This window comes from Melospiza melodia, chromosome 10 (genome assembly GCF_035770615.1).
Source record: "Melospiza melodia melodia isolate bMelMel2 chromosome 10, bMelMel2.pri, whole genome shotgun sequence".
In the NCBI taxonomy this organism is placed as follows: domain Eukaryota; kingdom Metazoa; phylum Chordata; class Aves; order Passeriformes; family Passerellidae; genus Melospiza; species Melospiza melodia.
Window position 1 is genome coordinate 21,420,592 of NC_086203.1, and position 15,646 is coordinate 21,436,237.

Genomic DNA, 15,646 nt, shown 5'->3' on the forward strand with positions numbered 1-15,646 from the left:
TGGCGCTCGCTGTGCGCAGCAAATCCCTTGGAGGTGGGGGAGAAGCGGCTTCCGTGACAGCGGAGGGAGGAGGGAAATAAAACAAAATAAAACAAACCAAAATAAAAAGAGAGAAGAGCCAAGAAAGCACTTGCTTCTCATCATCTCTCAGGGACCAAAGCCAACTCTTCTTCTTATGACCCCGCGCTGCAGGGAGGAGAGGCAGAGAAGGCACCGGGGGCAGCTGCTGACAAAGCGGGGTCCGGGCTGTCCGCCCCCCCGGGACGTGCCACGGGCCGGGCAGGGCTGCCAGGGCCGAGCCGAGCACAGCCGAGCCGAAACCGCACGGAAAGCGAGGAGCAGCAATGAAAGTTTCGGAATAGCATCCGAAGGAGCGCCTGCCGAGGAGCGCAGCGAGCAGAGCCCCCGATGGTGCATCCCAGGGGCTGCGACAGAGATGTGAGCGTCCCCTGCCCGCTGCAGGGACAGGGGTGAAGGCACCGAGACACCTCGCTATTTATTTATTTATTTATTGGGAGCAATGTATGGGTGACACCCAGAAGGCATCTGAGCCCTGAAAAAAAAAAAAAAAAAAAAAAAATCAAACCACCTCTGGACCCAAAAGAGAAGGAGAAGAATGAGACAGCAGCCTTGACCCCTACACTGAGAGGAAAGAAAGGAAACACAGAAAAGCCATGCAAGCACCAAACCTGTAAATTACTGCAGGTCTTTTTTTTTTGCTTCACTGAGGACAAATATTTTACTGACAGCCATGCAGCATAAAGGCATCATGCTGATTGTGTTCTTGGAATATTTTATTTCTGGACATGGAGAAGCAGGTAAGCAAAATAAATTATTATTGCCACTCTGAAACAATTTATCCTAAATGTAGCAAGGGGAAGAGGGATAGAAATCAGGTCTGTTTGTGAAAAATAAATTGTGCCAGCATATTTTTTTAGATTGGTTTTTACAAGGAATCTGTTTTAGTCAATATATACAAATGCTTCTTATTCCCTGCAATACCCAGCTTTATAGTTCAGTGTCCTTCCAAAGTCTTATCGTAGGATGTACAGGTTCATACATCCTTGAAAGAAAGCAGTGTGTCATTTTTGAAAACAAAAGAAAAGTAAGAGAGAAAGAGAGAGATAGATGGAGTGAGATCTGATGAATGTTTGTTTTGAGGATGAAACACTGCCTTCCTAGGCAGGACAAGAGTGAAAACACAACATCCTTGGAAAGCATCAGTGTAGGAATCTGAATTATTCTCTGTTAACTTAATATTGCATAATTAAAAATCAGAGACACTGTTTAGGAAATCTTAACTGAATACTTAACATGCAGGGGACAGGATTAAATTTGCCTTAGAGAAAAATGGATTAAAACAGATAGAGAAGCTGATTAGTTGTGTGTAAACTTGTGGGTGTACAAATAAACATATATAGGAACGATACAGCTGTAATGGTATTTGCACGGGGTTCTAAAAATACCTGGATTACGATGAGGACAAATTCCTTAAAGGAAAGGAAGCAAAGCACTGGATTTTTGTCCTTTCTGTTGTGCTTTAATATATCTTTAAGTTCAAAAAGTATTAATTACAAGAATCAGGTCAGAAAAAATAAAAACAATTATTGATGAAAAAATTCATCCTTGGTGACTTTTCCTTTGAGATACTGTTTTGGAATCTCTCTTCCTGTAGAGGAAAGCACTTCAATGGTTTAAATTTCACCTGTGTGCCCAGAGTACTGGGACAGGAACAACACTGCCCATGCAGTGATTTGAAAGGGCTCAGCCATCCTGCCAGTTCCAGTGGATTCAGCTCAGGTGATTCCCCAGCCAGAACCCCTCTGATAACAGACAGCACATTTCTATAACAGTGAGGGTTATTTTATTAAAAACTGAACAGCTCACAAATTTACCATCCTGTTGTATGACCCAGTAACTCATTTGGGGAAGGGGCTGTCACAGCGTGACAGGAATGAGGGGAGGGAGTACCTGTGCCTTAATTCTCTTATTTTGGGCATTCCCTGGCTCCCCAGGCTGGGATGTAGGATTCCTGCAGGATCCATATGGTGACATGCAGCACTGAAAGGTTGCAGAGATCTCTTGTGAAGCTGCTGACACTCTTGCAGAAGGCAGCCTGTTACAAACTAGCCTAAATCTGTTCTGCATCCAATTCACTAAGAGAAAATGAATCTTCAAGGAAACACAGCTCCCAGCTGGCTGCTTAGAAAGTGAATTTGCAGGGAGGGGGTGTGTTCTGTTTGGAAATAAACTCACTCAAAATAATAGTGTAGGACATAGTGAATAGCAGCAAAATAATTGGATATTGAAGATGATGCTGCTAAGGATTCAATGTTCTCTTAAATAAGTATTTGGTGTTTGAATAAAAGTTTGCACAAACTATCAGCCTGTGAAAGCACAAGAGTTGCCTGTTAATTTTTGATTATTTATTTAGAGCTGAGACATGTACAGAGAATGGCATATTTCAGTAACCTATGGGGAGTACAAGGCACATAATATTTTTGGGGAATCCAATATTTGCCTTCTGCTGCCTCTGTGCAGAAACAAAAACATAATGGAGAAAAAACATAATGGAGAAAAAACACCCAAACAAAACACTAAACACCTTGCTCATTAGGCTGGAGCAGTCAGCTTGGGTTTCCATCATAGGATGTGACACTTGGACAATCCTTCCCCTTGCCTGATGTAGGTGAAGGACATTATTCCCCTCAAATCAGCTCTGCAGAGATCTGAAACTCCTGCATAAGGGACACTGAGTGGAGCTGACCACAGCTTGGGCTCTTGCTTCAGCCCCAGCCCTCCCCAAGTGAGCAGTGCCCTGGGCCAGCTCTCATCCCAGCGGGAGCCCTGGAAAAGAAGGCGTGATGGGGCCAAAAATTGTCACTTCTACCTTCAAGCTTAAAATCAGCTACAGGACCTGGTTATTAGCAGGGCTTGGTTTCAACTCTCTGAGATTGTTCAGCTCCTCTGCCAGTGAAGCTGCAGCTGCTGGAGCCCATACTGCTCCAGAAGGATGGACACAGGCACACTGCCCTGCCCCAGCCTGGGATCTCGTTCTCCTCTCCATGCTTCAAGTCATGGAGGCAGCTTGGTTTCACAGCACATTCTGAATTTCACCTCAGAGGTATTTTGACAGCAGGCTCATTAGCTCCAGTTATCAGAACTATTTTAGTGCAGAAATACACCAGGGTTCTCCTAAGGGCATGAAGAACTGCCAAACTTAGTGCATGCTGGCCCCAGACAAACCAAGAGTTGAACAGCTGTTGAAACCAGTGTTAAAGGGCAAAATTCTAGGTCTGACTAAGAAAAACTTGAGCAACTTGAGTCCCCAGGGTGGTTAGATTTAGAATAACATTTATAAGGTCTTGGTTATTAAGAAAAAAGCTGAACAGATGCATAACAAGTGAAATCCAGGTTGGTCATACATGTTGAAATTGTTTCATTAAACACACAGCAGAAGATGCCCAAAGGTTTTGTTCTTTCTGAGATATGTGAAATTTACTGCCCTGACTCACTGCAGGAGATTTGAACACACAAAATCATAAATCTGCATATGGAAAAGAAATAAAAATTCTAATTCAAGTCACTCAGAAAATATTAGGCATCTTTCCAGACATATCAGCAGGTTTTGGATGAGTTGCAATATGACCTTTCTTCTGTTGAGTATCCAATGGAGGGTGAAAAAGAAATGAAGAAAAAAATAATTGAATCTGGTTTTATTTAATGTCTACAATGTTTTGGTGCATCACAAGGCTGTGAAGTAAGAAGTCTCTGTTTGAAATGGTGTCCCAGGAATATCAATAGTATGACCTCCCCTGAACTGTATGATTCCCTGATCATCAGATAACACCATTGTTACAACACATGCTGGGCATGTGCCATTGACCTGCACTTTGTGGCACAGCTCTGAGGGACCAGAAAACAACCAAATAAATTAATCATACCATGCATGGAGCCAAGCCACCCTCCATGGAGTAAAAGCTAATCAACCTCATAATAACATGCAGTGCTCATGCCTAATCAAACTGTTTAATTCCCTATGAATTATTCAGTGAGTCCTCCTGGCACTTGGGCTAAGTTGTGTGTTTGCCTGGCTGCTGTTTCTCTCCTGCAGCAGTCTCCCCTGGCTGTCCAGGCCCAACATTTCATGTTGTTTCCACAGAACCAGTGAGTGATGGACGGGCTGCACTATCCTTGTGGCCAAACAATGTTCTGCCAATTGATTTCTTTAAATACAAAGCTTTTAATCGACTGCAGATTTTGTTTTCCAATCTCTCTCCTTCTCTCAAACTCCTTTCTGCTAATTTGCACTTTGTTCTTCTCCCATTTTCCTAATGACACAGCAGTTTAGACAGGAACTGTTTATTGATGTTGCTGCATTAGCAGGCAGAGCAGATAAACCTTCTTGTGACTGCTGTTCAGGAGAAAATACACCCTTCTTTCTTTTCAAGGCTCAGGAAAAAACAGTTAAAAATTCAATACAAAGCTAATAGTCCATTTATGGGAAATATAAAAAGCAGCCATTCCCTTTAGAAAATGTTTCCTTTTATGTTTTCTCACATTCTTGTCTGCAAAACTCCCCCTTATGCAACTTCCTTAATTTAGAACTCCAGCATCCCATTTCTTCTATGAAAGCTTAGTGGTGTCATCTATCAATAGAGATGGACTTTCTTTTAATTACATGGTATATTTATACATAATCATCCATAATCCAATAACATTTGTAACATGGATCCATCTTAATCAAAACTAAGTAACCTGACTCTAAGTGAGAACTAATGCTTGCTCAAAGCTCAGTTGTGAGACCAATCCCACTGAAATTCTCTGGAGGCAAAGATGACACCTTTGTTCAGCACTGGGCAAAATCAATGAATACTGAATCTACTTTCAATACAGAAATTACCTTCCTTAATTCCAGCAGTTTTTACCAAGCAGTTTGGACAGGAAGCTAAATGCCACCTGCAAAGGCATTCTTGAGGTGTGCACTTGTAGCTCATTCTATCTTTGCTGACTTCTGGTGGTGCTGAGAATCACCTGCTCAGCTGAAGGTGGGGAGCACGAAACAGAACCAGCAGAGCTAAAAATCCCCATCTTCATTGCTCTCCAGATGGGTCTGCAGCTCCTCATGTCTGTGCTGGCACAGGGAGTGCTGGTGGGACTGAGCAGGGGCTCTTCCATTCCTTTGGTCTGAGGACTGTTTGGTGCTCTTGTAATCCAGAAACTCCTGACCTCTGAGCTCTGACAGGCTCCTGGGACTGACATCATTGTAATACTAAAAGAAAATAATTTCCAGCCAACACACTTCAAATTACCTTGGAGGTGGCTTCCACCTGTTTCTAAGAGCAGACAAGAGCATTTGTGGATGATCACCTTCCTGGCTACCTGAAGTTTTAGACTGCCTTACATTGTATGTAAGCTAAAATGGCACCAAACATTGGTCAAAGGGATTCAGTGGACGTGCAATAACTGCTTTGCATCCTAACCATGCAATGCAAAATGCATGAGGTGATTTCTAAAGCAGTGCTCATGTCTGACCTTTCTTTCCTGGCCTGCGCAGAGATGTCTCTGAGGAACTAAGGACAGAATCAACTCAGAAGAAAAACCATGCAAGCTGAATGCATTTTTCACTTTAAACTTTCCTTTTAGAATGAGGAATGTCCATCTCATTCAACAACATTTGCAATCTGAGCACTTTCATAAGGCTGACTTGGAGACCCCTTTCTTCAACCCAACTTGATATTTAATTTTACCTAAGGAAAAGCTGAATACAAATGGAGTAGGGATTTTAAAATTTGACCTAGAATGTTGAACTTATAGCTGACCTTTGAACTGCTCCTAGATTACCCGGGGTTTACAGCCATCCTATGTATCATTGGAAGGGTCATTTCCTGCAGGACCTAAATCCAATCATCTGACTTGTGACCTCTTGGATTAGATTTATGACCTTGCAAGGTCAGTCTTTAACTCCTTCTAGAGTGTTAAGTTGCAAAGAGAGCATTGTATGTCATTAGAAATGCAGATTTCTCCAGTGCAGTAATAAGTTTTGGAATGACCTTTAATTCCAGTTCACAAGACACCACTGATTTTCAAACAACATTAAGACTTTGTAGTTATCCTTACCATTTCTTAATTTAGAAGAATTAAGACTTTGTAGTTATCCCTACCATTTCTTAATTTAGAAATAAGTAAATATATGCATTGAAGATACCAAATATGTATCAGTATGTGCAGATATAACTACCTCCATGTCAAGGTATTTAAACAAAAGAGACATTTGATTTTCAGCTTTGCTACAAATTAATGACTCAGCTACTCAACATAGATACACAGGCTTCCTTTATGTGTTCATATGTGTAATTAGTGTCTGTAACATGTTAGGCAGGAATCATCTCCTTTCTTAATGTATCGACAGTGTCTGGTCCAGTTTGACTTTGCTCTCTGATTACCATGAAAATAAAGGCATTGAACAGATTCAATATGGAGTTTTACTAGACTGAAAGTAAAAACCACAAAATTTCTCTGGTTAACCATAGAATTCAATAGACTGGCACAACTGCGTTTTCAACAGAAATCAGAGTTAAGCACTAGAAGCATGAGTTTTTCTAAAGATGAGTTTCTGAGTTAGGCACCAAACACAAGGACTTATTGAGACACTATTCCAAAACTTTGTGTGAAAATATGAGGCAGCTCTCCTTCAAAGGAGATGTCAGACCCCAGATGATGACTCCAAACATTTCTGTTGTCACCTGTTGAGAACTACCTGAGAAATTCTGCTTGTGTTTCCTTTCCCTGCCCTCAGATCCCACGAGGCCACGCGCCTTCCGCTGCAGCGGCCGCGCCTGCAACCCTCCCGTGGGGAACCTGGCCACGGGAAGGACACCAGTGACCAGCACCACGTGTGGCCAGAACAGCACTGAGCTCTTCTGCTTCTACCCAGAGCAGAACCTCCTCCATCACCCCTCCCCTGGCTGCGGGCAGCCCCGCTGCACCAAGTGCAACATCAACCAGCCCGATAACTCGCACCTCCCTGCTGACATGACAGATGACTTCTTTGCAAACCCCATGTCCTGGTGGCAGTCTGCCCAAGGGGTGCACAGAGAAGAAATCAGACTGGACTTTGAAACAGAATTCTACCTGACCCACGTCATTGCTGTGTTCAAGTCACCTCGCCCAGCTGCGATGGTGTTGGAAAGGTCCCAGGATTATGGGCAGACTTGGAGGCCCTACAAGTATTTCTCTGTCAACTGTACAGCTACTTTTGGGCTCCAGGATGATCTCGTTGAGGAAGGCTCCATGTGCACTTCCAGGTATTCAGATGCAGTGCCCTGCACCAGAGGGGAGGTAAGCAATAATTGAGGTTTGGGCTAAGTTTAATGTCAAACAGCTCAAGACTTTCAGAAAACTAGAGAGTATATCTCAAAGAGATACAGTGCATGTAAATTACGAAAGGTACCCCATCCCTGAAGGCTTTGTGCTAAGCAAATAATGGGGAAGACAAGGAGAAATTATATACACATCAATGATAGAAATGCTTTAGCAAATTTATTTTATGAGAGCTCACAGGATAATATGAACATTGCCTGATTTTACACTGCGGATGACCAAAACTGAACTAGAATTCTAGCAAATGTAGGGAAACACACATCTATAGAGTCTGATTTATCCAAACCATTTCCAATTTAGGATGGCATGAACTGCATGATCCTTCTTTTTCTTCTCTATATAAAAAGTCTTAGATGATTGGCTCACTTTTAAACACATTATTCCTCCAAGTTCAAGGTTTTCTTGCTTTCCCTTTTCTTGCTGGTGGTGACTATGGCTGATTGTACCAAGCCATAGGCTGCAGGAATGAAACTGCTTGGAAGCAGAGATGGGAGTGAGCAGCCAGGATTCCCTATTCAATGGTGGGAAAAGCCCTCCCTTCCTATGAATACTCTGATTTGTTTTTAAGCACAAGCAAAAGAGCGTTTTCTAAAGAAATGTACAATTGTTCTGATAAGTTCCTCTCAGAAGAGCATTAACTACTGATTAGAGCCTTTTCATCCATTAATCTTGAAACAGTTCAGATGGGAAAGACCATAAACATCATTGGTATCATTCATCTGCCTGTAACAGGCTAAGAAATCTCTCTGCATATTAGAAACCTGGAATGGACCATCTGGAGTAGTCATTCTGCTGGTCAGTTATCATTATTCATTTCATGTCCAAGTTAAATGCAAGTCAAATGCATCCAAATGTCTTCTGTAGGGAGGTTACAATTTGCCACGTCAAGAATCTCAGCAAGTAATATATTTTTCCATTCTTGTGTGCCTTCCAATCAAAAATCTGGAAGTACTTTGCAAAACCCAGCTAATGATCTTCAGCACACACACAAGGGTTCTGCTGCCATTTCACAGATGAGAAAAGAGCAGCACAGGAAGGTGAAGGGTTTTGTAAGAGAGGACAATTCTGGTTGAGTTAGGGACAGAATACAGAGTCTGAGGGAAATGCCTTGGCCTTAAATACAAAATAACCCTTTCCTCTCTAGTACAGTATGCCCTGCACTAGGCTGACTTTAGCGCTTACTTAACCTTGGGGAATATCATGAAGACCATGTGCTGCTGCTACAACACGTCTGAGAAGTGGATGACAGAAAATCAAATATTAAAACATTCATCCTATGCAAGCCTCTTGATTACAAGTGTCAAAGTGATTCTGTCAATTTGGGTGGCAACTACACTTAAATGAGTACGTGTGCGCTTAATCAATCTATGGCATGGTAGGAGATGTCAGGAAACAATAGTAACAACAAGAACAGTCCTAAATTTACAGGTTACAGATCCCAAATACTTTCAGGAACATGAATTGAATCAGTGCAGAGGTGACTCCCTCCATGGGAGAAGTGCTGGAGCTTTAAAGCAGCACAGAGGAATCTGTACAGCAACTTAACAAAGGACAAGACAAATACTGTTTCACAGCACATTAACCAAAAAAGGTTGTCAGGGTCTGGACAGACTTTGCAGAGACCTCTCAATCAATCCAAGAAATGTCCCTGTGGCAAGGGTGCAAAAGCACCAAGTTTTCAGGTCAGTAGTATGACATAGCAGATTCTTTTGTGAACTGAAATAAAGGAAGGCAGAGTGTGGCTATTTACAGTGACACCTGATCGGGTTTGCCTGAGTGACACTGCTGCTGTTACTGCAGCTCTCAGGGGAGCTTTGCCCACACACCTCAGAACTGCAATTTTACACCTTGTTTTGAAGATGTCACAAAAGTCACCAGGGCACCCCCTCAAGCACTGACTCCAGTGACTTTGAAGGCAGCTGACTGAATCCCCACCAGGATTTCCTTCAGTCTTCTCTGCTTCTTTTTCACCTCCACTCTGACCTAACCAGTTACTGATTCTGGCTAAGCCTTGGATTGCTGAGGGGCTCACATCACAAGCTGACAGCATGTCTGAAATGATCAAAACTGTTCCAACTTAAGTGCTAATTAATGCTCTGACATAAATGCCAGTTTTCCTTACTGAGGGGTTTGAAGTCATTTTCACCACATGAGACTCAGGTTATTCTTGGGTCCTATTCATTCTGAGAACAGACAAAAATTCCTTTTTTAACAGGGTACAAAAGGAATAAAAAAAAAATTAAACCCATGCTGGGACACATCATGAAACAAGATTTCAGGTCAACTGGCTTCCAGAACTGAGAATGTAGGCATGAAAGGAGAAGGTGTTAGAGCTGCAGTAACCTGCACACATTTTTAAACTGAGATACATCTTATTCAGCACATTCTGGCCACCAAGACCAGAAGGAGTTTCTTCCTAAAAGCAAGGTAAAAAAATTGTCAGAAGAGAAAATTTTAGGAGACTAGGATGGAGCAAAAGACATTTGGATGAGTGACATGACAATGTCACAGCAGAACATAAGTTAAGGCATATCCCTTGGTTCAGGTAGATTACCCCTCATTTTTCACCTCTGACAGGCTCACATATCTCCATTCATCTCAGATAAGATACATCTGAGACAGAAGGCATTGGGGAACACCTCATATAGAAATGCAAGAAGATGACTCTCTAATACATCTTTTCCATTTTCTTTTACTCAAGGATTTGTTAAATCCCTTACTCCTGTTCAGATCCAGAGCACTTCAGTAGATAGAATCTATCTATCTGAAATCCTAGGATTCTCATCATTAGTTCGTGAAATAAAACCAACATCCCATTTTCAAGGTCTGTTCATCATCTGTAAGTCCATCTACAGGGAATATTGGCATGGAGTCTTATAAATCAATTGAGGTATTTTTTACCCACTTGTCCATCCATCTGTTCTTCTAACTTAAAAACACTCTACTATATAGTCATGGAGCCTAAAATGAGCCTCCAGGTCAGCTAACATAAATCAAAACTTTGGCCTAAACAAAAGGAGAAATTAACAGAGCATTGCATCAGGCATCAATGTGAGCTGCAGTTCAAACATCATGTGAGGGGGAAAAGGGACTGAAATGTTTGAACCTGCATCCTGGCAGCACGTGCACTCGAGGATCTGAGAGATTAAGAGCACGTTTTTAATAAACTGGAATATCAGGAAATGAAAACAAATGTTCTCCTGCATTGAATGGGATGTCTGCATGAAAGGAAGATGTTAGCATGCAAAGTGGGGTGGAACACTGACCTGCTCATAACCACCAGGCCCAGAAGGAGACCCTTCCCCTGCTGGGTCTGGCCAGTGGAAGGGAGTTCTGAATCAAAGGCTGGTTCATTTATGTGAGTGTCTGTGTGACAGATGACACCAATGAAGTGTGATATAATAAACCCATTACTGGAATTCACTGGGGGCTGGAAGAATTGTGTATGCCTGAATTAAGGAACTGGTTTCTATGGCAACATGTTAAGTGTGCCTTGCACAGGAGACCTGTTCATTCTCCGTTTTGTATCCTGTGGTGACCTCTTTAGGGACAGGAGTCCCCAGCAGTGCCTTTTGTCAAAGATGAGTGGACCCTCTGTAGCTAAAAGACATTTAATCACTCCTCTAAGCACACTCCCCTTGGTGAATGCCAGACCAGGACAGGTTGTGATGGGTGCAGTTCTGTCTGCTTCAAAAGCCACCGGAGAGAAGCCAGAGTCAACCCTGTGGAAGGGCTTTTCTTCTGCACTGACTATGAAGCTCTGCTGCCTTTCTCCATCCATGGGGACCTCCTGAGCAGTAGCTGTGGCACAGGGACCACTTGCACTCAAGCACCAAACCAGGCCAGGGACAAGGCTCTGTGTGGGATGCATGGATCCTGTTCCAAGGACCTGCATTTCCCACTGTCGTTTCCCAAGCTTCTCTTTTACTGTATTCATGCCAAACCTTTTGATAAACAAAGAAGTATTCCCTGTGCACACACACACCCCCACACCCCTCATTAAATGGCAACATCAATAATTCAAGAGGTCACCACTGAGGCTTCAGTGACTTCTTAGAGTTCTGATCTCATATGGCAGTGGGGTCAGTGGAAAGAAACCTGCTCAGCACATCACAAGGTTGAATTCCCAATAGCTAGGATTCAAAGACTAGTGTTGTGTTTGAATTGATTCAAAGTCTTGCACTTCAGAGAATTATCCAACAGTCACCAGGATTGGCCTCTGAAAGTTGCATGATGCTCAGGTTATTCCAGCTTCCAGCTGGAAGGGATTCCAGGAGGGATTAGTCACTAGTGTAGGTAAGTGCCTGGTTGGAAGACTAGGGCTGTCTGTTCAGCATTTTGTTTAACTTGAGCTGCAGAGCAGGCAGAATGCAGAGGCAGGCTGAGAGGAAGCAGTGAACAGCAGCAGTGCAAACAGGCTGATGGCACTGCCAGCCCTGCTTCTCTGGAGGAAGAATTAAGGGGCTCAAGAATTTGTCTCTGAAGGGAATTTGAACTGACTCGGACTAGCCCAGCAATCCCATCCCTGGCAAGTGAACTTGAGGAGGGCACCAAGTGTCCTACTCTGACCTGGTTTGTGATGAACCATTTCAGAAACGTTTGGAACATTGTAAATCAGCCAGAAGGACACAGCAGTGGGGGTTTTTCAGCATTGCTTCTGTATTTTCTGAACATATAAGGCAGCAGATATGAACTTATTTTTTCTTCTCACCTTTCTTTATAAAATCTTAGTGAAGTTGCAGCCATTGAGGGTTTTTTTTGTTTTTTTTTTTCAAATCCAGGTTTCAAGTGTGAAAAAAATTTGTTGCCTAAAATGCTATGAAATATAGTAATTTATTGTTGTAATTTTCAAACTCCAGGCAAAAGAACACTTAAATATTTGCTTTACAGTTGTCCACACATCACTGTCATGGTGAGATTATGCATTTAGCCAAGTCTGTTCATGTGTAAGATTTCAGCCAAGACCTAGAGATATAAATGGCTCCACTTACAAGAAATGGATGCTGTCCCATGAGAACGCAGCTTGGTTGACATGGGCTGACACTGATGGTGATGGGGTGTATCAGCTTTCCCTGACAATCAGGCAAACAGTGAAATGAGTCTCCCTGTTCCCAGTCCAGTTCCCAGTCAGGCTGTTGCATCACAAAACTCCTGTGCCACCCTTTGCCATTTCAGAGCAAGCACCATCCCTTGTAATGAAAAAGGACACTGCATTTTGTAGGAGCAGGGAAATGTTCTCACATCCCCACACAAGGGGCTGCTACATAGAAAGGAAGGAGTTTTGCCCATTCCCTCTATACAAACTGAAAGCTGAAGGGTTTTCTGTCAAATAATCTAGATTTTGTGTTCCAACTACATTACCTGTCTCATAGAGGGTACTGCTTCTCCTACAACCTTTGCCTTCCTGCATGGATGTACATTTGCAGATAACCTGAACCTACGGAATACAATTTGTTTGAGGAATAGAAAAAGTCTGCCTTGCTCTTAGATTTGCCTGACTTCAATTATGCCATAATCATATTAGCAGCTGTGCCTAAATATTAATATTAAAATGCCACATCAGCTGGATTACTGAAATAACCTCAAAGCAAATGCAAACTGAAGGCACATCAATCCTTTCTGATTAGGAGAATACAGAATGAATTTAGGATGCCACTGTCTTGGTGGTAGCTGAGTTTACCCAGATCAAAGAAGTTTCAAAAATCAAAAGCGCAGTTATTTCTTTAACAAGGTTCCATATTCCATACTGGTTTCTAAGCTTTGTTCTCTGGAAGAACAGAAAAGCAGCAGATCTTGACTGAAAAACATCATTCCATGTGTTGTCAAAATAGACCTTCTGGGAGAAGAGTTAGATTTTCTCTGTGCTCCAAACAGTAAATCAGAAAAAAGACTACTGTATCACAAGATGGAAGTCCATCAAATAAAACAGGATATAAGTCACTGGGTAGGAAAAATCCTGAGACAATTGCTTACTGTTCCTTTAAGAACAAAATCAACTCACATGGAAATCTCTTAATGAAGAGGATTTAGGAGTGATGAGAGTTTTTATTGCAGCTTCCTTCTGATGGACCCAATATAAGCACACAGACATTTCTCACCTCATTAACCTGAGTGTGTGCAACATGATGAACACAGCTTAAGGATGATTTGTAATACCAAATTCTTGCTCTGCATAAGATTCCTCTTTTACAGGAGGCCATGCATTGGCACTGCCCTCCATTTATGATTCATATTCCTTGACCTTAGGCTTTGAGTTTGCAAGGGGGAACATTTGTTGTGTCCACATCTCTTCTGACTAATACTGGCTGGAAGATCAGGTTAAGAAAACAGAATTACATGCATCAGGAATGGAGAAGCAAAACCTATGGCAAGAAATCAAAAATCTGAGACACTGTCTCCGAAATGAAGATGATCTCTTGATTGTTGATAAAACAATGTGAGGCAGTGCCAACTTGTATACAGCAAAACCAGTCACCTAACAGTGGCTGCCTTTTAGTTCTGCACACTTACAGCATTTTCCAGACTTCCTTGCTCGGAGGAAGGTCAGGAGAGGACAGGGACCATCTTTTTGAGGCGCAGCTGACTGACTTTTGAGAATGAGAATGACAAATATGCGCTTGGTGGCAGATATGCAGATAAGCATGAACATCCCACTCAGCATTCAGCTCCAGTGCCAGCTCCTGGTTGTAAGAGAAACTCATGGCCTAGGATGGATTTGCACCAAGGGTTAAATTACAGAGGTGCTGCCAACCTTCAGCTTCCACCCAGTTCAATGGAAAGATTTCTAAAGGTGTCCCTAAGCAGACTCAGTCACCATCAGATTTTCTTCTGCAGCTGTGCCTGTGCTGCTTTCATGACAGCTGCACATTGATATTTAGGGAAACAACTGGGAGATTTCAGAGCAGTCCATTACAGCAAAAAAAAAAAAAAAAAAAGAACAGAGCTTGCTACCAGATAGAGATTTCATTAGATGAGAAACAGCTATACAGCGAAAATCATGGGAAGCTCTTTTCGAAAATTGCATCTTAATTAAAAGAAAACACTTCTTTTTCATTATACTCTCTTCATATCTTTTACATGAATGTAATGGAAAACTGAAAATTCACACAGTATCTCTGGGAAATGAAAATGTAATAATATTTCTGCTTTTCTGCAAAAGGCAGAAGTCAAATGTCTATCTGTATTAGAAGGAATTTGCTTCATGGGCTTTAGAATTACCAACCTTGTGAACTGAAATAAAAGGAACAAAACCAGTGAAAAGGTGAAATGTCTCCTCCTACAGCTCATGACTCTAGGAGCTCAATAATACTTAGATCCATTTATAATCTAATCTTTAATACATTCATGCATCAATGGTTGAGATGGCCAAATCTTATCTCTTGCCAGTAATTATTAAAATTGCATGTGTGGATATTCATCTCCAGGAATTCTCAGGGAATTTTCCAGATACAAGTTTATTATTATTCCCCCCATTGCACAAAGTGCTTGAATACCAATATTCCATTTTTATGGAAAGAAAACAGAGCATAAAACTGAGTTCCTACTGAAATCAGTCCAGAACAGCATGAGGCCCTGGTTACTTGCTGAGCATTATAGTGAGCAATTGTGCTGGGGCTGTGACCAAATAGTTGCATTCCCCACTCTGTATTTTTACCAAAGCAATACCTTCTCCTTTTTAAAAGAAATAAAATTATTCCCTAAATCATATAAAATAGTCAACCCATATGTATAGCCACCAGCAATCTCTCCTTATTTAGGATCCATTTTTCTTTAGGGTACTATAAACCCAAACATGTTTATTTAAAACATAGTCATGCATTCATAACACAGAAAAAAGTTTAGGGAGTTGGTTTGTTGGGTTATCTATTTATTTTTAGCTAAATTATGCATTTATGGGAAAATAATTCCTAGGATATAAGGTGAGATACCATTTCTTTTTAAAAAACTATCCCAATATAGAATTATTTGAATCAATACATATAGTAGACTAATGAGGAGAAATTACAGGTACTAACATCTTTTTCTTGACGGTACAGCAATCTATATGTTAAGGAACCACTTTCTGACTGGCACTTTCATGTGAGATGGAACATTCAGTCAAATATTAAAAGTGAGCCAAGAGATGATGATTACATCATGCAATTGCCTGTGCCCAAGGATTTTAACCACCAGTATTTCAAGGAGAATGGGGCATCCAGAAGAGAGAGAAATTCCATTTTTTAGTTTCATGGATATGTGAAATAAATGCTAACCTGATTTAATT

The 15,646-nt window shown here is 41.7% G+C and overlaps 1 protein-coding gene across 1 annotated transcript in view; it reads left to right on the forward strand.

Moving 5' to 3' along the window:
* The window catches only part of LOC134422581 (netrin-4-like), a 45,534-nt gene continuing 29,888 nt past the window's right edge, over window positions 1-15,646 (forward strand). Inside the window, exons 1-2 of the mRNA XM_063164798.1 lie at window positions 1-818; window positions 6,800-7,341. Coding sequence (XP_063020868.1) covers window positions 752-818; window positions 6,800-7,341 — 609 coding nt within the window. The 5' untranslated portion in view covers window positions 1-751. The remainder of the gene's footprint in view (window positions 819-6,799; window positions 7,342-15,646) is intronic.